This window comes from Grammomys surdaster, unplaced genomic scaffold (genome assembly GCF_004785775.1).
Source record: "Grammomys surdaster isolate TR1022 unplaced genomic scaffold, NIH_TR_1.0 371, whole genome shotgun sequence".
In the NCBI taxonomy this organism is placed as follows: domain Eukaryota; kingdom Metazoa; phylum Chordata; class Mammalia; order Rodentia; family Muridae; genus Grammomys; species Grammomys surdaster.
The window spans coordinates 3,092,592-3,114,332 of NW_021604790.1; the positions used below are offsets into that span (position 1 = coordinate 3,092,592).

The 21,741-nt window shown below is 45.7% G+C and overlaps 2 protein-coding genes across 2 annotated transcripts in view; one reads left to right on the plus strand and one right to left on the minus strand.

Moving 5' to 3' along the window:
• Dcakd (dephospho-CoA kinase domain containing) overlaps positions 1-8,804 on the minus strand; it is a 33,988-nt gene extending 25,184 nt beyond the window's left edge. Inside the window, exon 1 of the mRNA XM_028780359.1 lies at positions 8,684-8,804. The gene's annotated coding sequence lies outside the window, so the exon portion shown is untranslated. The remainder of the gene's footprint in view (positions 1-8,683) is intronic.
• The window catches only part of Nmt1 (N-myristoyltransferase 1), a 35,469-nt gene continuing 22,454 nt past the window's right edge, over positions 8,727-21,741 (plus strand). Inside the window, exon 1 of the mRNA XM_028780357.1 lies at positions 8,727-9,237. Coding sequence (XP_028636190.1) covers positions 9,107-9,237 — 131 coding nt within the window. The 5' untranslated portion in view covers positions 8,727-9,106. The remainder of the gene's footprint in view (positions 9,238-21,741) is intronic.

The following is a 21,741-nucleotide window of genomic DNA, read 5'->3' on the forward strand; positions in this document are numbered from 1 at the left end:
GGGCTTTCTAGCCACACTTACAGGGTAAGTGATCATCCTGACAGGCTATCTTGTGACAGGAAATACAGGCAGCTGCAATAGATTAGCCATTATTATATCCAGGGATTCTCTTACACGTTGTTACTGGAATATAAGGTTCATGATCACTTCTCTATGGAAAAAAACAGGTGACAAAAATTACTGCCAGGAAGTAGTTTTACACGGCTGGCTTTAAGAAAAATAGGGGAAACTTTTGTGTCTCAAATATCTTTGGGGAGGGGCAAGAAGAGTTTTTATAGAACAAAGGGGTTCCAGATGGGCTGGAACTCTGCATGCTGTGTATGGGCTTTTGAGTCATGGCCTTTGCTTCTTCACCTCTCCTTGGAAAGCTGAGTAAACGGACTAGAATCTGTACTTTCTTTAGCCTTCTGGAGACTGAGGCAGAGGGATCAGGAATTTGAAGGCTAGCTTCAACTCCAGAGCGAGTTCAAGCTATTAGGCTAGTTCTGGGCTACATGGGACTCTGTCTCAAAGGAAAACACATTAAAGAGAGGAGGAGGGGAATGGGTGGTTAGAAGATTAGGGTGCCTGGCCTGGCGACTCAGACCTGTAATGGTAGCTACTTGGGAATCTGAGGCAGGAGGAGCAAAAGGCTAAGGTCTGCCTGTGCTAGACTGAGTTCAGAGCCACCCTGAGTAAGTCAGAGACTCGATTTCAAAATAAACATTTTAAAGGGCTAAGGATGTAGCTTGGTGATAGACTACTTGGCCTGGTATCCAAAGGTCTATTAGATGGGTAGGTAATAGATGACAAATAAGTAAATAGATAAACAAATTAGGGAAAGAATTAGGGAGTGGGGAAAAAATGACAGTTTTTGCCTGTCTCAATCCCAGTCCCCAGACCTCTCTCTTATCCCGTCTCCAAATGAAAGACATCTATCCTCCCACCCACCCCAACAGAGTCGCTATGCAGCCTAGACTGGCCTTGAACTTACGAAAAGAATTTATCTCACAATCAAATAGGCCCTGTCTCCACAGATCCAGTGTTTGAGCCTCCTGCACCGTCTCTACTATGTAGCATGGGGGGGGGGGCATTTCCTGGAACACAGACAATGTAACAGCCACAGAGTAACTCCCTACACCAAGACAGATTGTTGGTATCACGGATGTTCACTCTCAGTGGACAGTTCTTCCTTAGGAAACAGCAATCTTGGTTCTAGGCCTGGGCGGGGATGGGGGTGGAGGGGCGGGGGTGGGGTGGGGGAGGAGGCAAGGAGACTAAATCTCTTATTTTATAAAGCTACCTCTAGAGTCTCGGTCTCCTCCTTGTAACAATTAATTTTTGGAGCCTGCTGGTGGTAGCCCACGCCTTTAATTCTGGCGCTCTGGAGGCAGAGGCAGATGGATCTCTATGCTGGAGGCCGACCTGGTCTAGGGTGAGTTCTAAGACAGCCAGGGCTACAGGGAGAAAGCCTTGTTCCCTTCGGAACCCTTGTTCCCTCTCTACCCACCACAGTGCTGGGGTTAATGATGCATGCAGCTACACCTGGCTTTTTACATGAATTCTCGGGATTCAAACCCAGGTCCTCGTTCATGCTTGCAAAGCAAGCAAGCACTCAACTCCTGTCCACTGAGCCATCGCCTCAGCCTAACCTGTGTAGTTCTGAGGTGACTCTTTCAAACCACTTACTTTCCAGTATTCAAGAAGGTGACAATAAACCTCGAGTTGACCCCGACTTAGGCGACGGTCTCCTTTCATCCCCACAGTGACTGAGTTCTGTCTGGACATCCTAGTCTAATGTATTACACTGCTTCAAGCTTTGTCTGAAGAACAGCCCTGTGAGTCCAGTAGAAATGCCTCCATCTACTTCTATTTCCTAAAACGAAATGTACTCTCCATGTTTACTTTAAATAAATATTAATACACAATTAAATTTATATCACCCTTTACAAATACCATCAATATTCACTCTTTACTTAAGAGCTTCCACAGCCGGATACGGCAGTACGTGTTTGCATTCCCAACATTCAGGAGGCTGGGCAGGAGGCTCAGGAGTTGAAGGCTAACCTGGGCTACCCATTGAGTTCCATCCAGACACTGTCTCAAAAAGAAAAAAAGGAAGAAGGAAAGAAAGGAAGGAAGGAAGGAAGGAAGGAAGGAAGGAAGGAAGGAAGGAAGGAAGGAAGGGAGGAAGAAAGGAAGGAAGACTGCTAAAAATATAACTCTTCCCCAGGTCCTCACAAAATCTAAGCTCCTTAGCTAGCCTCACAGCCTCTGTAACTTGGCCAGTTCACCACTGCAGATAGATTTCTAATCAAATGATGCCCTGTGCAAGAGGAAGGACAGGTGGTGTGACTCTCATGCCCAGCTCTGTGGTCCCATCTAAGATCCCAACTCCATACTAAGCAGCATCGACACTGGACAAACCACTGAATGAAATCTGCTGTGCTCAAACATGACAGCAGGTGACACGGATCAACAGGATGCAATGCTAGCAAGAAAGTGCTGTACAGACACCCGCGGCCTCCCTGCATGCCTGCATGCCTTCTGTACAGCCAGCCACAGCCTCCCTGCCCTGCATGCCTTCTGTACAGATAGCCATGGCCTCCCTGCCCTCCATGCCTTCTGTACAGCCACGGCCTCCCTGCCCTGCATGCCTGCATGCCTTCTGCATCCTGCCAGGCCCTTACTTGTCTGGACCAGGACCTTATCCCTTCTTTGCTGCCTCTTGCTCATGTTTAAATCTAACCATTTTGTTGTTGTCACATTTGTTTCTTTGTTTTTAGGGACAGAAAACAAACCCAGGATCTCCTATATGTTAGACAAAGGTTCTGCCACTAAGCCCCACTCACCAAATTTTAATGGCTGTTGTGTGCTGGCCTACCAGATACATAGAACTGAGGAAAATCCAACCTGTTCTCCCACATCATACAATTCAATGTCTTGTGGTGGATAACGACACACACTAAAGCAAATCTGCAGTTTAGCTTAGAAGAGGGGAGGGAGTCTATAGAATCCCAGAAGTTACAATGAAGGAAATCTAGAGCTTAAGTAGCTTCTAAGAGCCAACTGTAAAGTCTGTTTTATGGGGATAGAGATGTGGTTCAATTGCCGAGTGTGCTTGCCCAGGACTTACAGTGCCCTGGGGGATATCTAGAGCCACATAAATTGGACATAGTAGTGCAAATTTATAATCTCAGCATTGTGAGGTAGACGACGGAAGATCAGAGGCTCAGGGCCATCTCGATGCACAGCAAATCCAAGGCTAGCCTAGGATACAGAAGACTCTGCCTAAAGGAAGGAAGGCTAGCCTAAGATACATAAGACTCTGTCTAAAGAAAGGAAGGGCCGGGTGGTGGTGGCGCACGCCTTTAATCCCAGCACTTGGCAGAGGCAGGTGGATTTCTGAGTTTGAGGCCAGCCTGGTCTACAGAGTTCCAGGACAGCCTGGGATATACAGAGAAACCCTGTCTCAAAAAAACAAAATAAATAAATAAAAATAAAGAAAGGAAGGAAACAAAAAAGGGAGAGATATCCCAGTGGTTAGAACCATTTGCTCCTCTTCCCAGGACCCAAGATTGGTTCCCAGCATGCACACGGCAGTTCACAACCATTAGTAGTTCCAGTTCCAGGAAGTCAGATTTCTCCTTCTGATTCCCAGGGTACGAGCCACACAAGTAATGCACACAAACACGCGCACGCACACACATACATGCAGACAAAACATTTATACACATAAAATAGAAACAAAATTTTAAGAATCTTAAAAGTCTGCCTTTTTTCCCCTTGAAACTTTGTTCACAATGCCTTCTCAGAAATATACACCCTCAATTTCATTACCTGTTCCAGGGCGCACATGTGGGGTCAGAAGATAGTTTCTAGAAGGCAGTTCTTTCCTTCCATTATAGGCTCTGGATCTAGAACCCAAGATGTCATGTTTGCCTGGAAGTCACTTTTGCCCTCTGAGCCATCTTGTCCCGCCAGCCTCTAACTTACTGTTTTAAAGTGCAGGGAACAGCAGGAACATTCTTAAACCCACAAGACAGAGCCAATGGCCCAGTGTTCTTTGGGTCACCATGTTAGGACTGTGTCTCATGAAGAAACAAGGACCCCTTCCTAAAACTGAGCTCTAGGAGAGATACGCAGCTATCAAGGGCTTCTTCAACGTCTTATTTCACACCCAGATCATCAGCCTTGCCCTTCGGAGGGAAGAGACTCTCTACCCGAAGGTTACATACTAATCAGCTGTACAGTGTGAACATATCTTTTGTAAGACAGAGCCTCAGCTGGGCATGGTGACACAGATCTTAAATCTCAGCACTCACGTGGTAGAGGCAAATGGATCTTTGTGAGTTCAAGGCCAGCTTAGTCTATACTTCAAGTTCTAGGACAGGCAGGTGTATACAGACTCTGTCTCAAAACACCAAAAAAAATTAATAAGAGACAGAGTCTCATGCAGCCCAAGCCAGCCTGGAACTCTTTATGTAGCAAAATGTGATCTTGACTTTCTGATCCTACTACGTCCTTAGTTCTAGAATCTCAGTTAATATCTTACCTGGATTATACAGTGCTGGGAATTGAATTTAAGGCTTTGTGGATTGTTGGCAAGTATCCTACCAACTAAAACTATACCCCCAGACCTTCGAATATGATATTTTGGTAACAAAAAATACAATCCTATCTCTCTCCAGCTAAAACTCCATCACTGGTTTCCAAGTCTTTAGGATAAAGTCCATATGCTACCTCTCTTTAGCCTAACTCTTGCCTACTTTTCAATATTATCTTTGTTACCTCTCTCTCTCCCTCTCTCTCTCTCTCTCTCTCTCTCTCTCTCTCTTTCTCTCCTCCCCCATAATACTTAAGAGTTGAACCCATGATCTCAGGCATGCTAGACAAATTCCCTACCACTGAGCTTTCTCTAGTTGAGTAGTATTGGTTATTTTTACACAAGGTCTCACTAAGTTGGCAGGCTGGCATTGATCTATTATGGTCCCCCCCCCACCCCCCAGCAGATGGGATGACAGGCCTGTACCACTAACCTAGTTTCCGGTCTTGACTTGCAATATGTTCCTCACCCTTCAACCTACAGCTTTATCAGTTCCTTATGATAGTGAAAAAGCACCATGCTGGGATAGGGTTACAGTTCAGTGGGGAAAAAAAATATATTTGCTGTGCTCGGCATGGTGGCCATGCCTTTAATCCCTGCAGCTGGAAGCAGAAACTGAGATCTCTGAGTTCTAGGCCAGTCTGGTTTATAAAGCAAGACCCAGGACAGCCAGAACTCCAAAGTTAAGACCCTATCTTGAACAACAGCAACAATGATGATGATGATGACGACGACAACAACAACAACAAAAGGGTATCTGCTGTGCAGTCTTGGGGACCTGAATTAGAATTCCACAGCATCCACATAAAATCTGGCTACCGCAATATGTGCCTGTAACTTCAGAACCCTTAGATCCCATGCTCTCTCTGGCCAGCCCATCTAGCTGACAACAGGGAACATGCTCCAGGTTCAGGGAGAAAGCTTTTCTCAAGGGCCTAAAGTGGAAAGCAACAGAGAATGACATCTTCTCTGGCCTCTCTATGGACATTTATGGGTGTGTGCGTCTGCACATATACATACATGCAGTCTCCGTCAAAACATGTAACACAGAAAGTGAAATTAAGCACTATCCTGCCTAGAACATCTACCCTAATAGGTATGCTGGAGGTTTGTTTGTTTGTTTTGCTTTTTGAGACAGAATTTCTCTACAATCCAGAATTGGAGGGCTCACCTGTGATCCAGATCTTGAAGCTGGAAGACACAAGTTTCTGACCTGGATGTTGGCATAGAGATCTTGAGGCATAGTGGCCATGAAAAGCTTAGGCCCTGGTAAGGTAATATACGCTTTTAATTCCAGGAGACTGAGGCAAGGAGATCTCTGAGTTCAAGGTCAGTCTGGGACAAGCAAGTTCCGGATCTAGGCGTGGTGGTACAGTTTAATCTGGGACACACCTTCTGCTTGAGACCTACCTTAAGGACATTGGAAGAAGGAAGGCTCACTCTTCTTCGTCTGCCAGCACAACTGTTGGAACCTACTTCTACAGAAGACCAGATGAAGAAAAAACCTAGCCTTGTGGGACTGAGCGACTACTAGATCCTTGGACTTCCCGTACACAGATGCCCGTTGTTGGGTTAGTTGGACTACAGACTGTAAGTCATTACAATAAATTCCCTTAATATAGAGACTTTCCATAAGTTCTGTGACTCTAGAACCCTGGCTAATACATGGGGTTAAAGGGCATCTCCACTGCCCTGCTGGCTGTGCTTCTCTTATGAAAACTCAGCTCAACTGTCATTTCCTCCAGGATCCCTTTCCCCAGACTAAGGGCCTGGGTTTCATTGCAGGGACTGTTGTCATCCTGTCCCCAACCCAATAAATAAAATGTGATCATTTATCAGTACTGGCTGTTTTTGTTGTTGAGAAAAAGTTTCATTAGGTAGCCTATGCTGACCTCAAACTTGTGATCCTGGCTTAGCTGTGAAATCTTCTTTAAAAGATTGTATTTTATTATTTTTAATTACATGTATGTTTATATATCTGTGTGTGGGTTTGTGCACATGTATGTTGATATCCACAGAGGCCAGAAGAGTACTATGGAATTCAGGGTGGCCTCAAACTTACTATCTTCCTCCTTCTCTGCCTACAGTCCTGGGGTTACAGGAACATGCCATCACAGCTGGGAAGGCAAAATGCTGTACTTAAGCTGTGAACTCCAGAATGGCAGGGCCCACAGAAACCTCCATCTTCATTCTTCCTCGATCATAAAACATGTCTGTGCAAAAGCCAACAACACAGGCCTGGGGCTCAGAATAGATGTGGGATCTCATTTAAGCTTTACAACTGAGCATCACGGAGGTTTGGGGCATGTACTGTTTCCTTCAAGCCCCCCCTCTCCTGTCTACTTTACAAGAGCATCTAAGTTAAAGGAGACAATAGAAGAGTTAACCTCCAGACAGTGAGGTGGCTCAGTGAGTCAAAGTGCAAGCATGTACACATGCACACAGAAATAAGTGGAATATGCTGGATGTAGCAGTGCATAGTGAACACAGGCCCTTACACATGGTAGGCATGTGCTCTACCACTTAGCCCTAATGCTAATATGGCACTGTGTTAAAAGAGTAGTCTTGGTCCTGAAGAGATGAGCATAGATGACCGCTGAGCCCAAGTGGGCAGTTTTGACTGCTTCCCAAAGTCACACAGAGATGACCGAGGACGGTTTGCATCTCTGGAGTCTATTTACTTCTCTGGGCCTGCCCTCAAGTAAGAGGAGTTGGCTGCTCGCCGGGCAGTGGTGGTGCACGCCTTTAATCCCAGCACTTGGGAGGCAGAGGCAGGCAGATTTCTGAGTTTGAGGCTAGCCTGGTCTACAGAGTGAGTTCCAGGACAGCCAGGGCTACACAGAGAAACCCTGTCTCAAAAAAACCAAAAAGAGGAGTTGGCTGTATTTAGCTCTGTGGTTTTTATACATTTTCTGTGAGCCAGAGGGGAATTGTTCCTTCCCTTGTTCAGTTTTGCAAAGGCAAAGGTCATTTCCCTTTTTTGGCCATGCAGCTCTCTGATGGTAAGAACTAGTTTCTCACCACCCACCATACTCAACACAAATAGGAAGTCTCTAAGCCCTTGTCTTTGGGTTATCTTCTCAGGATTATGATTAGATTAGCTAGTTAAGTTACAGGACAAAGATCAGAGGGACTGAAGCATTCAGGCAGTTCTAAGATAGATCCCGCAATTACCTTCCTATAATTGATTTTTCCTTGGCAGTTGCCTGGATCCAACACTGTGACTGGTGTGACGGTAAAGAATTACAGAGGGAATAGAGTAGGTAGATACAGATTTATAGACAGATTTTGCCACCTACAAACAATGTACCAACTTTTCTGGAACAGTCTTTTCATCTGTGAAAAAGGAATAATAACGGCATACACATTCTAAGCTTGTTAAAATGATATGAATTCATGTACAAAAAGCCTTCCCCCAGAGCCTGGTGTGTAAGTGCTCGTTAAAGACTCATGTTGGGGGTAGGGGAGCTCTCAAGGCCTCGACCTTAGACTAAGAACTTCGGGCAATTAAGGAAGGCTAAAATTGGGGGAAGAAATAGTTCTTCCCAGGCACATCAGCCCTGAAATCATACAACATTATGCGTACTGACCGGGCTGTATTTATATATTTAGGAAACCACACACACACACACACACACACACACACGCACACGCACCAACAACTAAAGAAAAAGAGGCCATGAATTTGAGAGCAAAGTGGGGGTTATATATAGGAGGGGTTAGAGAAAGGAAAGGGGAAGTGGGGAAATGATGTAATTATTATAACCTTAAAAAAAAAAAAAAGACATGCTAATGGAAGGTTCTAGTGGGGAATCAAAGAGACAATGTGACGAAGAGCTCAGTGCAAAACTAGAAACCAAAAAAATGGTAAGTCTCGCTTGCAAGCAATCAAGTCTTTTGGCCCAGGGTCAGTGTTCCACACTCCTCAATCCACTGCCTCCGGGTTTTAGATTTCCAAAGACCCAGGCTTGCCAAGCCTAAAGGCTGGAGTAGGGAAGGCAGCTGAGAGCAAACCTGGCTTCTGGTAGGAAAGCCCTCTGTGAGGGCATCTGAGCTCCTGCAAAATCGTAGCCATGGACCTCGGTGTCTTTCACTTACCCAGGAATGGTAACGGTTCTTAACGGTAGCCGATAACGGCTCACCTGTGGCCCGGTGATTACCAAGGGTGCGCTGCAAACCTTGGACTTTGCAAGCCCTTCACTGGTGAAACTCTAATTCAACATGGAACTGCAACTCCCAGCATGCCCCGCGACTACCCTGCCAGGCGTATAGCTCCCTTCGTCTCAGAGCGCGGCTGAACCTAGGGGCTTCTGGAATTGCTGCCCGCTCCCCCCAAGGCAGCGTCCCTTCATGATTTCTGGGTTTTGTAGTCCACATCGGTACAGTTTCTTGAGAACAAGCCACCCTTAGTGGCAGATTTCTTCACACAAACTACAAAACCCAGAAGACAGCGCGTATTTCCCCTGTCCAATAGGAGCCCTCCATGTAGCGGGGCGCGGAGTCCGGCTCTCGCAACTCAAGATGGCGGATGAGAGTGAGACAGCAGTGAAGCTGCCGGCACCTTCGCTGCCACTGATGATGGAAGGGAATGGAAACGGCCATGAGCACTGCAGCGATTGCGAGAACGAGGAGGACAACAGCCACAACAGGAGGTAACGAGATCATCGTAGCCCAATTCCTGTCCGGTCTCCCACAAGCTGGGTATCTGGGGTGCGGGGAAGTCACCGGGAGCTTAGTCTAACCCCACCCCCATGTTCTTATTGGCTAAGTCATTAAGATCCTGCCTAGCGATTGGTTTTTGCCTTTGTCATTTACCAGAATGGGTGCTCAGTATTAAGAAGGGTCGGAGACATGCAATACTTTTATTATATAAAAGTTCTGTGTAGTGTACCACTCCCTTGCCTCAGTCACGATGAGGGAAAAGAACATTTTGAACGGTGGGTTTCAATAGTACAACGCAGAGCAATCTAGAAACTGCAGCTCAGAAGGAACGTTACTTACAAAGGTGGATGAGAAAACGTGACTAGCAATAATCTAATAATAAAACATTTTGTGGTAGTTCACGGTCAATGAGGAAATTCACTAGGCTATACAAGCCATGTATATAATTATGTTGTAAATATAACTGCCAGACAATTCCAAAATATAAACTCACAATGAATCCTGTGTTATTAGCGATGTGATGTTTTGATTTATTCAGTGCCTGTTGCCTCAAATAATCGGTTGGTATTATTACAGTCAATTTTATTGTACCTTTACTTTGTTAATTTAATGAAGTACCTCAAAGCTTCAACAAACTGATGTTGCTTCTTGGAGAACATGTGGTATTTGTCGAGTACTGCTGCACATCTTGTACTATAGGTTCTTCCCGGGTTTTTGTTTGTTCTGTTTTGTCTTTTGAGACAGGTTCTCGCTGTGTAGCTATGACTAGCCTGGGACGTACAATGTAGAACAGATTGACCCCCAAACTTGGGGTGATGTTGTTGCCTCTCAGGTATAAGGATTACTGTTACACGCCACTGTGTAGGTCAGGGTCTTACTATAAGTAGTTGCTGTGTTTTGTTACTAGAGAAGAAGAAATGGGCCAGATATTTGAGGAATTATATTTTCTTTGTTTTTCCAAATCAGTACATCTGTAAGCTAGTCACAGGGAGTGATGTTTTTAAGTTCACATTATTTTCCTGCCACCCTAAATGCCCCCACCCTATTCGTATGTATGTATGTATACATATGTATATTTTTTGTGCAGAGACTTGTCGTGTGTGGTTGTCTGAGTGTGTGTTAGTCTGGATTGTATAGCCAGATTTTGTTATAGCCAACTTGTCATTAGCTGTAAGGAAGCAGCTCTTAGCTTCCCCCTTTCCCCAGTTAAAGTTGAGGTGAAGGTAAAAGGTCGTAACCTCTGGCTACACTCTATTTATTTATTCTTCTATCTTAAAGATGGCTGAGCAAAGGATTAAATGACCAGTAATCTGACTATGGTGAGTTTTAGGCTTAAAAAAAGATCCAGCCTCTTGTTCTCTAACCAGCATGGGGGGAAAAAAATCACAAGAATGTGGCAGAAAAGGAAGCTCGCCAAATTTGATTTTTTATGACTGTTCAGTTGCTGTAATTCACAGCAGATCTACTGTAACAGCCTCCTTTAAGCCAGCCATTCCGAGGGATGGAAGAGCTGAGGAGAGGAAGTAGATGCTGGAGGAACACAGGACAGGCCTCTTGAGGGAAAAATCTCTCAGATGAAGGGCTGAGTGTGAAGTCCCTTCAGAAGTGGAAGCACAACCTTTTCCTTCTTCATTCTGTAATTGCTCTAATTTTCTCTGTGAAAATGTTGCCCTAATCAGTGAAAATGTCACCCTGAACCAATGTTAGTCTTTTTACTTATTTATTTTTTTTTATAGGTTTTCTATGCTGAAAAACCACAGTTTGCAAAACTTTGCCAAGAGTAAAGCTATACTTGAGGTATAGCTTGGCCCTAGAGTGTGTTCCCACCATGTCGCAGGCCCTGGTGTTCAATCACAAGCATGAAAACCAAGAAAATCCTATTTGCCAGGAAGTTCTTTGTTTTAGTTGAGGTACCACAGAGTGATAGCTCCCTTTCCCCAGAATCTTCAGGAGTGCCCCCCGGGGGTGTTCTACTACAGGATATGGCTGGAGTGAGCAGATTATATTAGTATACCAGATCTATGGGGTCCGTGAAGATGAAGTAGTTTGCGGGTGGCACGTGTCAAATGAAGGTCCTGATCAGAAACAGGTCTACTTCTGATGCATAGACTTAACATTTCCCTCTAACTTTCAAAGCAAAGTAAGTGTTATTGTCAAGAGACAGCATCACCCTGGGGAAAGTATGAACTTTGGAGTCATCCATACCCACTTTGAGCAGGGTGTGGTAGTGCAACACCCCCAGGCCCCAGGGTTTCTCTGTGTAGGCTGGGCTGGCCTCTGTAGGTCAGGCTGGCCTCACCAAGCCAGATCCACCTGAGTCTGCCTCCCAGGTGCTGGAATTATAGGTGTGTTGCTGCAATCAGTCCACTAATCCCAGTGCTCTGGAGGCAAGACTAGTGGATTTCTGTGAGTTCAGGGCCAGCCTGGTCTATGTAGCAGACCAGCCAGGACTATATAGTGAGATTCCATCTACAAAAACAAAATGGAACCTTTCATTTTAAAACCTGGTTAAGGTACTCAATAGTTGTGATCTTGGGAAAGTTTCTTTATCTATGGTTGCTTCTGAGGGTAGAGGAACATTTAAGATATAGCTCTCCCTTCCTGTTCTTCCTTCATGTCTTCCCCAGCTAGTTTTCCCCAGCTTGCCTTCCCTTAATTTTACAAACTCCATCCTTGTAGCTTTATTGTAGCAATGAATGCTGTTTTAATAACTTCTGAGTGCGTCCAGGTCTCCGTCTCATGGGCTATTAAGTGAGAGCAAGGCTCATGTCCTGTGGATGCCTAGTGCTTAGTAGGTGTTAGTGAGTGAAGGCAAATATTCAAGTGCCTGGCCTAAGGTTAGTTAGTTCAGGGTCTCGTGTAACCCAGGCAGCCCTCAAACTCATTTTGTATTGAGAACGATCTTGAATTTCTAGTTCTTCTGCTTTCTCTTCTTTAGTTCTAAGATTGTGGGCACATTTCCAGTCTTAGTTTTTTTTTTTTTATATACATACTTTCGACAATAAATCTTACGTGTGCGTGTGTGTGTGTGCGCGCGCGTGTGTGTGCGCGCGCGTGTGTGTTGGGGGCCGAGTTCTCTCCTTCCATCTTGTTATGTGCATGTTCACTACTCTTAAGCTTCCAAGTGGTTTTCACGTCTGCCTGAGTCTCCTCACTGGAGCACTGAGATTGCAAGTATGCCGCCACCTGCAGCCTTTCTGATGGCTTGTATGGTAGTCAGGTAGTCATCAGTCAGGCCTGCCCACCTTCAGCACACCTACATTGCTGAAATACAGAAACCGGCCACCTTCCAGTTTATTACAGGAGCCTCCCCTATCCCCTTTTCTTTTTGCACCGTTTCTTGCCTGTATTTTTTCTTGTTTTAAATTTTTACTTTTAGTTTAAAGTTTTTTAATTATGTGTATGTGCACGCATGCACACCTTAGGGGGGCAGAAAGGGCGTCGGTCCCCTGGACCTGAAGTTACATATGGTAGTGAGCCCTCAACACCCTCTGAGCCGCATACTGGGTGTGTGTGTATGTGGGTGCACACGCGCTGCAGGCATCTGTGAGGATGAGAGACTACTGTGTCATTTTGTCATTCCAGCATGCGGGTGCCAGGGATGGAACTCACATTCTCAGGCTCTGAAGCTGGTACCTTCCCCACGGTGATATTTGCCATGCTCTTCTGCTTTTGAAATGTTATCTTAGGGCTTTTCCTCATGCCCTGATCAAAAGATACTGTCACCTATGAAGAAACTTAAGAAAAGGTGCTCGTGTGTATTGTAGCATGTGTTTGTAGTCCCAGTGTTGAGGAGGCCGAGGCCAGAGGATTGCCTGGAGTTTGAGGGCTGTTGAAGCTACAGAGTGAGACCATTTCAAAACAATGTAAATAACTAAACAAAGGGAAACTGTGGTCCATTGTTGAGGAAAGTCAGGACAGGAACCTGAGCAGATGGAAACAATGGAGGAACACTGCCTGGGGGCTCACTCCCTCACTTGTGCTTGGCCAGTGCTCCTCCACTGTTTTCACACTTACTTATGTATGTGTGTCTGCTGTCTACGGATCCCTGAAGAGGACAGCCATTCCCCTGGAATCACCCTGTACGGATGCTAAGAACCAAATTTGGGTCCTCTAGAAGAACCACTAGGACTTTTTTAAAGATAGGATCTTCCTATGCAGTTCTGGCTGACCTGGAACTTGCACTGGCTCACCTTGAACTCACAAGAGCGCCACCTGCGTCTTGTCACCCAAGGGCAGGGATTACGTGCATGCGGCACCATGCCTAGCACAACTAGTGCTGATTGCTAGGTCATTTCTCTGGGCTCTTAGTTTTCTTTTCTTTTCTTTTTTTTTCTTTTTCTTTCTTTTTCTTTTTTTTTTTTTGAGACAAGGTTTCTCTGTGTAGCCCTGGCTGTCCCGGAACTCACTCTGTAGACCTGGCTGGCCTCAAACTCACAGAGATCCACCTGCCTCTGCCTCCCAGGTGCTAGGATTAAAATGTACTCCACTGCTCCCCAGCTAGTTTTCTTTCTTATGCAACCTTCTGCCTAGGGATAGTGCTGCCCACAGTGGGCTGGGCTCTCCTGTTTCAGCACTCAGAACATGCCCTAAAGCCAATCTGATCTAGACAGTTCCTCAATCCAGGTTGTCCTCTCAGATGACTCCAGGCTGTGCCAGGTTGACAGTTGCTTGCAACTAGGACAGAAGGTAAACTCTGCAAAGCTTTCCTTACTTGCTTTTTCTTCCTCTTGTCTCAGAGCGGCTGTGTCCAGGCTCTTTGTTGGCTTCTTGCTGCATGGAGCACTTGGGAAGGTCTGCCAGGCACTTGCTCCATCTCTCTCTTCAGCTTTTGGTTTTTCAAAACTAGATCAAAGCAGAAGTGAAGAGAACTCTCATCACCGCTATCAAATAAGTTTCTAATTACATTTCCTAATTAAATGGCAGTTTAAAAAGAAACTAATCAAGAGCTGCTTCAAAGAGAAGAAACTGGAGAGTGAAAGGAACTAAAAGCAGATGAGGCCTATTTCAGGGGACGGCTGCCCCTGGCAGGCTGCTTCTGCTGATCTCCCACATTGTTGAGCTAATATGCTCACTCCAAAATTTGTCAGCTTTGCCAGGCTGCCAGTTAACCCTTTCTCTCTGGAGTTCAGAGATTAGGGGATTTAGAGAGATGCTTCTGTAGTTTTTTTCATCCCAATTTTTTAAAAACCTAAAATCTTTATTTAAAAACAAATTTACTGCATTTACGTATTGTGTATTTATTGTGTGAATGTTTTGTGTCTGCATAGCAAGCTTGTGGGAGTCAGAAGTACCCTGAATCCTGGGATCAAACTCAGGCGATCAGACTTGGCCACAAGCACCTCTAACCACTTTATCTCATCTGTACCTCCATTCTTTTTGTTTGTTGTCTATTTTATTCTGTTTTATTGAGACAGTCTCAGCTTGTATCCTAGGCTGGCTTCAGACTTGTGATCCTCCTGCCTTAGCCTCCCTAGGGCTAGAATTACAGGCATGAGCCACAGTCCCTGCTTCAGCAAGCTCTTCTCTTAAAGCCACTTTCTGACTCTTCAGAGGAGAATTGTGGTTATTCCCTTAAAGCACAGGCAATGCAGTGTTCTCTATAGTAAGCACCTAAAACTAACAACTGGTGTGCCTTGCCAGGAGCAGTCCTAGCCTCATAGTTTGTCTAGTGCTGCTGACTGAGGAGCAGCTGAAGGGAGACGGTGGTTACTGTTAGTGTGTGCTCACAAGCTCTCACCTCACTAGGAAGCCAGTTCTAACTCTGTTGTGAGCCTCTGCCTCATCCTCTGACACTAGAGGATGAACTTGGGGGTGTGTTTTCCTCTGGGGATGGTTTTTGTATCCTGGCTTGGTGATGCTGATGGTGATGCTGATACGGGTCAGGACAACCACTGCGCTGTATTCCCAGCTCCTGCACCCTGTAGCAGCAAGAGGCCTCTTTTGATCTCTTCAGCAACCTGTGGGTTTTCTCAGACAGGGAGTTAGGTAGCAGTGGAGCTGGCCAGCCTTTTAAACTCTCATTGACAGGCCTGGATCACCTTCATTGGACATGGTTTGAGGACTGAATAGCATTTGGTCTGAGCTCTGACTTGCCGGGTCCCAATGTATCAGACAAACACAAGCTGTTGAATTTCCCTGCCTATCTCCTCAGTTCAGTTTTGCTTTCCGTTAGCCCTGCTGGCCCGGCTCTTCTTCCGTCATATCATAGTCTTTGCACGCTCTCACAAACAGCCCTCCTCCATGACAGGAACCCGCTCAACATCCACAGAGTCAAAGGTGACAGTAGAAGTGACCCTCTGCAGTTCCTGCCTTCTTACCCTCCTAGTGCCTCTGGGGCTCTGGGGCCAGAGTAATGTAGGATTCACAATTAAGTTTTTGGGTTTTTTTTTTAAATTGCGTTTTTAAAGTTTGTGTAATTGTGAATGTACACATGTACCACAGTCACACATGTGTATGTCAAAGGACATCTCAAAGGAAGTCAGCTGTCTGCATTCCACCTTGTGGATCCTGAGTTCAAACTCAGGTCCTCAGGGTTAGCAGTGGGCATTTTTCCTGCTGAGCCATCTGTGCCCTGCACCCCTGATCTAACTACTTGGTGGGATATGTAGAGTTTGGGGTGTGATATCCAGTGATCCAGCGACCACAGCAGTACAGAGAATATGTCACCTGGCTTCCTCCCGAGTGTCCTTGTAAATATCCCTCTGTTCTTCCGAGGATTGCTGGGGACTCTGTCACAGCCCTAAGGATTTCTGGGGACTCTGTCATAGCCCCAAGGGTAACTTCCTTTGCAAAGGGTTCTCCTAATGTTAAAATCAGAACTAGAGGTCAGGATTTACTTTAGTACCTTTCTGTGGAAAACTTACATTATAGTTCCAAGAATTAGCTTCTAGCTTTCAGAGACAGAGAATTGGGGGCTGGAGTCGTGGCTTGGCCGTCAAGAGCTCCTCCTGCTCTTCCAGAGGACCTGAGTTCCGTTCCAGCATGCACATCAGGAAGTTTATAACTGCTTGTTACTCCAGTTCCAGGGACTCCAACTCCTTCTGGTCTCCGAAGTACACGCAAGTATAAACATACACATTTACACATAAAGTTAAAAAATTAAAGACAGGTAGGGTCCCATGGGCCTTTAATTTCAGTACTTGGGAGGCATAAGCAGGCAGATCTCTGTGAGGCCAGCCTGGTCTACAGAGTGAGTTCCAGGACAGCCAGGGCTATTTAGTGAGATCCCATGTCAAAAAAAAAAAAGGGAAAAAAGAGAATAAAGCCACATGCCCAGCACACAAGAGCTGGCTGCCATAAAGATAATCTTGAGGAGCTGGAGAGACTCAGCGGTTAAGAGCACTGACTGCTCTTCCAGAGGTCCTGAGTTCAATTCCCAGCAACCACATGGTGGCTCACAACCATCTGTAAAGGGATCTGATGCCCTCTTTAGATGTATCTGAGGACAACTACAGTGTACTCATATACCTAAATAAATAAATAACGAGAGAGAGAGAGAGAGAGAGAGAGAGAGAGAGAGAGAGAGAGAGAGAGAGAGAGAGAGAATATCTTGAGTTCAAGGTTTGCCATGATGAGTCCCCATCACAAAGCAAAAGAAGGAAACTTGTGACCAACAATTAGAGATTTTACTTTTTGAACTTTATTCTCGTAGACCTGCAGCTGGTGTTGCAGACAACATGGTTTGAGTAGCGCCAGTGCCGCTCTCTGCTTTGACCTCCAGGATAGGATGACCTAAGGGAGGCAGTGGTCAGGAAGTCGGCGGTTGAAATCTCAACCGAGGCCCAGAAGAGCACAGCACTTCCTGGCTTTCTCAGAATGTTGGCCCAGCTGTCTGTGCAAACAGCGCTAGAGATGTTTCACTGACCTCTTTGGGTCTGTAGCTTTTCTGAGTTTTATTTTAGTCCATTGTGCCTAGAAAGCATCAGGCAAGCATAAACCGTTGAACTGCTCACTGTGTGCAGGGTAACGGGAGGGGCTGTGAAGAGCAGCTGTGTGGTGTGACCTCCACACTCAGAACATTTTTAAAATCACTGGGAAGCAAAGAAAGAAACCCATCATTTTATGTAAATAATTGTATGTATATGATGTTTTAGAAGATTATAATTTTTAAAGCAGATGTCAGTGAGAGCTGGAGGAGTCAGATGGCTTTCAGAATGAAGCGTGCCTCATGCTCCACACACAGCACAGACTGACCTGGAACTCTCTGTCTTCCTGCCTGAGCATCCTAGTGCTGACCCTATAGGCATGAGCCACCATGCCTGCCTCTCCGTCATCTGACACCTGCTCTGTTACACTAAGGCTTCATTCCTGGATGAGAAGACAGTCAACGTGACTTTGGGGGCTTCCTGGATATGTCCTATAGGGCAGTAGTTCTCAACCTGTGAGTCAGGACCCCCTTGAGGTCACATATCAAATATCCAGCATATCAGAGGTTTACATTACAATTCATAACAGTAGCAAAATTACAGTTGTGAAATAGCAATGAAATAACGTTATGGTTTGGGGGACACCACAGCATGAGGAACCGTATTAAAGGGTTGCAGCAGTGGGAGGGTTGAGAACCGCTGGACGAGATGGTAACACAGGGGAGAAAGGGCCCCATGTCTTTAGAGAGTGGCTTGTTCCTGGTGATTGGTTGGCTAGTTGGTGACCAGGTTGCCTCATGTAAGCAACAGGCAGATTGCTGTGAGATCCTTCCCAAGGCTGGAGGTCCTGGAGTCAGCATGCCCTTCCCCCATAATAAAAGATTTTAGTTCCCAGGCACACATCTGAGTGTTTTTCGTCCTGTAAGAGGGAGAGGAGGCCGTGTTATGGACCTGTCATGTTGTCAGGAAGTTCTGTGCTCCTTCTGCTCATCTGTCAGCTCGCCCTTTCCTCCCGCCCACATGCACCCGGCGCTGTTCTATTTTAGAAGCACGGGGGCTCATTTTCCATCTCCTCCTCCTGCCCTGATTTTGTACAAGAGCATCCATAAGATTTCTTGTGTGTTTGGATTTAAAATTTAGGGTCTTTATTTTAAAATGACATTTCTGGGGAGTGTAGTGGCACATGGCTTTAAATCCATCACTAGAAAAGCACAGGCAGACAGATCTTTGTGAGTTCAAGGCTAGGCTGGTCTATGTATGATTCCAGGACAGCCTGGAGCTATACAGAGAGACCTTGTTTTTGTTTTGTTTTAAAGACATTTCTAGTTGAGTCTGGTGGTTCATACTTATAATCCTAGTATTCCAGTAGATGAAGCAGGAGAATCACCATGAGTTCAAGATCAGCCTGGGCTACATACAGACTACATACAGTGTAAGAGCCTGTCTCTCATATACCAGTGTGCGTGGCAGAGGACAGCCATGTGGAGCTGGTTCTCCTCCCACCTTTACATGGATCTCAGGGGTGAATTCAGTTTACTAGGCTTGCACTCCAGGGACTTCCCCTTGCTAAGCCTTCTCAACAGCTTTTTTTTGTTTTTGTTTTTTCGAGACAGGGTTTCTCTGTATAGCCCGGGCTGTCCTGGAACTCACTCTGTAGACCAGGCTGGCCTCGAACTCAGAAATCCGCCTGCCTCTGCCTCCCAAGTGCTGGGATTAGAGGCATGTGCCACCACCGCCCGGCTGTTGATGTACTTTTTTTTTTGAAATAGTCTTATTGGGTTTCCAAGGCTGGCCCTGAACTCCTGCTTCAGGCTCCCAAGTAGCTGGAATTAAAGGCCTGTCCCTCTGGGGACAGCTCTTAAGATGACATTTCCTAATGGCCTAATGGCTTTTCTTCTGCCCTGGATCTGTCATTCTTCCAGTTCATCCTATACTTGATAACACACACACACACACACACACACACACACACACACACACAGAGAGAGAGAGAGACAGACAGACAGACAGACAGAGACTGACTCTCTATGTAGCCCCTGGCTATCCTGAATATTTTCCTGCTTCTGCCTCCCAAGTGCTAGGAATAAAGTAGGGCGCCCAACCTTACTTAAGTTGATCAGTTTTGCTTTACAATGTGATTAGTAGGCTGGAGGGATAGCTCACCGGTTAATAGTACTTGCTCCTCTGCAGAGGACTTGGGTTCGGTTCCCAACACCTACATGTTGATTCAAACCATGCATAACTCCAGTTCCAGGGAATATGACGCTCTCTTCTGACCTCCATAGGCACCAGGCACACAGGGTGCACATACACATGCCAATAAAACACTTAGCCATATCGAATAAATAGGCCTTTAATTAGTTCCAGACTATGACCAGCAGCCTTTCTGCGTGAACACCCATCTCATATGCTAGTTCCCATAGCATATGCTTCTTGCCTTCCAAGGACAGATTTCATCCAGTTCTCTGCCCTGTGTTTTGGACAGAAAGGACCAAGTTAAACTTTGGTTTGCTGTAGTGTGTGCTTCTGGTCTGTCTCTAGCTTGTATTTATGAGCGATTTCTGTTTCAGTTTGCTAAATTCTGACATGCCCTGGAATATTCAACCAAGACTCAGGCCTAAATCTCCTGGGTTCAAGCAGTCTTGTCTCATCCTTCCAAGTAGTAGGCCTTCGCTGCTTAGGTGGTTTCCAGTCCCTCCAGCAGGCGCGTTCGCAAAGCCTCTGAGCGTGGTAGCTTAGGAGTGAGTTATTATAATTGCGTTGGATAGCACTAGACTCCTTGGTGTCTCTTCTGATTCGCTTGTCTCGCTTTTGGGGGCTGTTGTCAGTAAGAGCATGGTGACTTCCTGTGTTCTCATAGTTGTGGCTCAGTACCTCAGTAGAATGAATTATAAAATTAAAAGACAAAGCCAGACATGGCTGTGTGACATGGCTGTGTGACATGGCTGTGTGACATGGCTGTGTGACATGGCTGTGTGTGTCTTTGTCCTAGCACTTAGGAGGTAGAGACGGGAAGAGCTCTTTGAATTGAAAACCAGCCCGGCCGACATAGCGAGACTTTGTCTCAAAACAAAACAAACTCAACCACCAAAACCAGAACAAGAGTACATACAATCTGTGGTCTTCCCACAGAAGCAAGGCTCAGTGTGTGACAGGGCCCAGGAAGGTAGACTGACTGGCCGACTTTCTTTCTTTGACAGTTTCGCCATCTATCTTGGCTTGCTTGGAATTCCCTCTGTAGACCAAGATGACCACAAACTTAATGATCTCCCTGCCTCTGCCTCCCAGGAACCTGAGTTACAAGCTTGTGCCACTATGCTCATCCAAGGAAGACCTTCTCTAGTGATTGGCACACTTTGTGAAGACAATGCAGTCGAGAGGGGCTGTTTATTCCCATGGAAAATTGTGTTTAGTAAATGTCTCATTGATAACTAACATGTATTGCTTTTTATACTTGTTTGTTCATGGTTTTGAGACACTCTTGTGGTGTAGCCCAGGCTGGCCTGGGACTCCCTATGTAGAACAGGGTGGCCTTGAACCTTTGGCAGTGATCCTGTGTCTGTTTCCCAGAGATGAGATAGCACACCTGGATGCATCGTTTCTTTACCTTTTGACTTGTTCCCACAGAATTAAATAAAAACTATTTTTACACTAACTCCTACACAGTACCCTGGTAATTCATTCTATAAACGGATAAGATTGAAACACATTAACTGTATTTTATATACCTTTTCAGTACTACACACAATCCTGAGACTGAAAAGAGAACATCTCTGAGCTAAGGAGGCCAGAGTTGTGACGGGCTCTACATGGGACTGTATTGGATGATAAGATGGGTTATTGAGAGGCAGTTCTCTGAGCTCATGAGTAACTATGGCTCCTGGTCTTTGCTATGGCCTTGGAGGATTCGCTGAGCATCTGATTTTAGAGGTTTACCTTTTCCATCTCTGAATGTCCTCAGCCTCCCTCTGCGTTGTGCCTTCTCTGTCTCACTAATAGAGTTCTTATTAGATACATTTGTGTCCAGACTTGCTGACCATATGCCCGTTTCAGAGAACTGCCAGCCTTACTATGGCTCCCTGGCTTCAGCTCCTGCAGTCTCCTGAGTGCCCTGGGTATGGAGTAAGAGGGGCTGGAGCTGGAGAGATGGTGGTATATGTCTGCCAGATCCATCTCCACCCTCCTTTCTTCCAGTACTGGGGATAAAACCTCTTGTCTAGAGCATGCTAGGCAAGTGTTCTGCCCCTGCACTACAGCCTCAGCCCAAGAAATGGAAGCATGTAATAACAAATTGCTTTCTCTTTGTATCTGTATACCTACTACCACAGATAGCTTTTGATCAGTTGCCGTACAGAGTTAATACTCAGATAATCACAAAGGCCTTTGAAAGCCTGAGATAACTTTTTTTCTTTTTTAGATTAAAAAAAAATGTATTATTACTATTTTTAAACAGTGTCTAGGCTAGCTGAGAACTTCTTCTGGACTGGCCTGGGACTCGGAGCCTCTGTGTAGCCCTGGCTGTCCTGGAACTCACTCTGTAGACCTCAAACTCAAACTCAGAAATCCGCCTGCCTCTGCCTCCCAAGTGCTGGGATTAAAGGTGTGTGCCACCACCGCCCGGCTGGT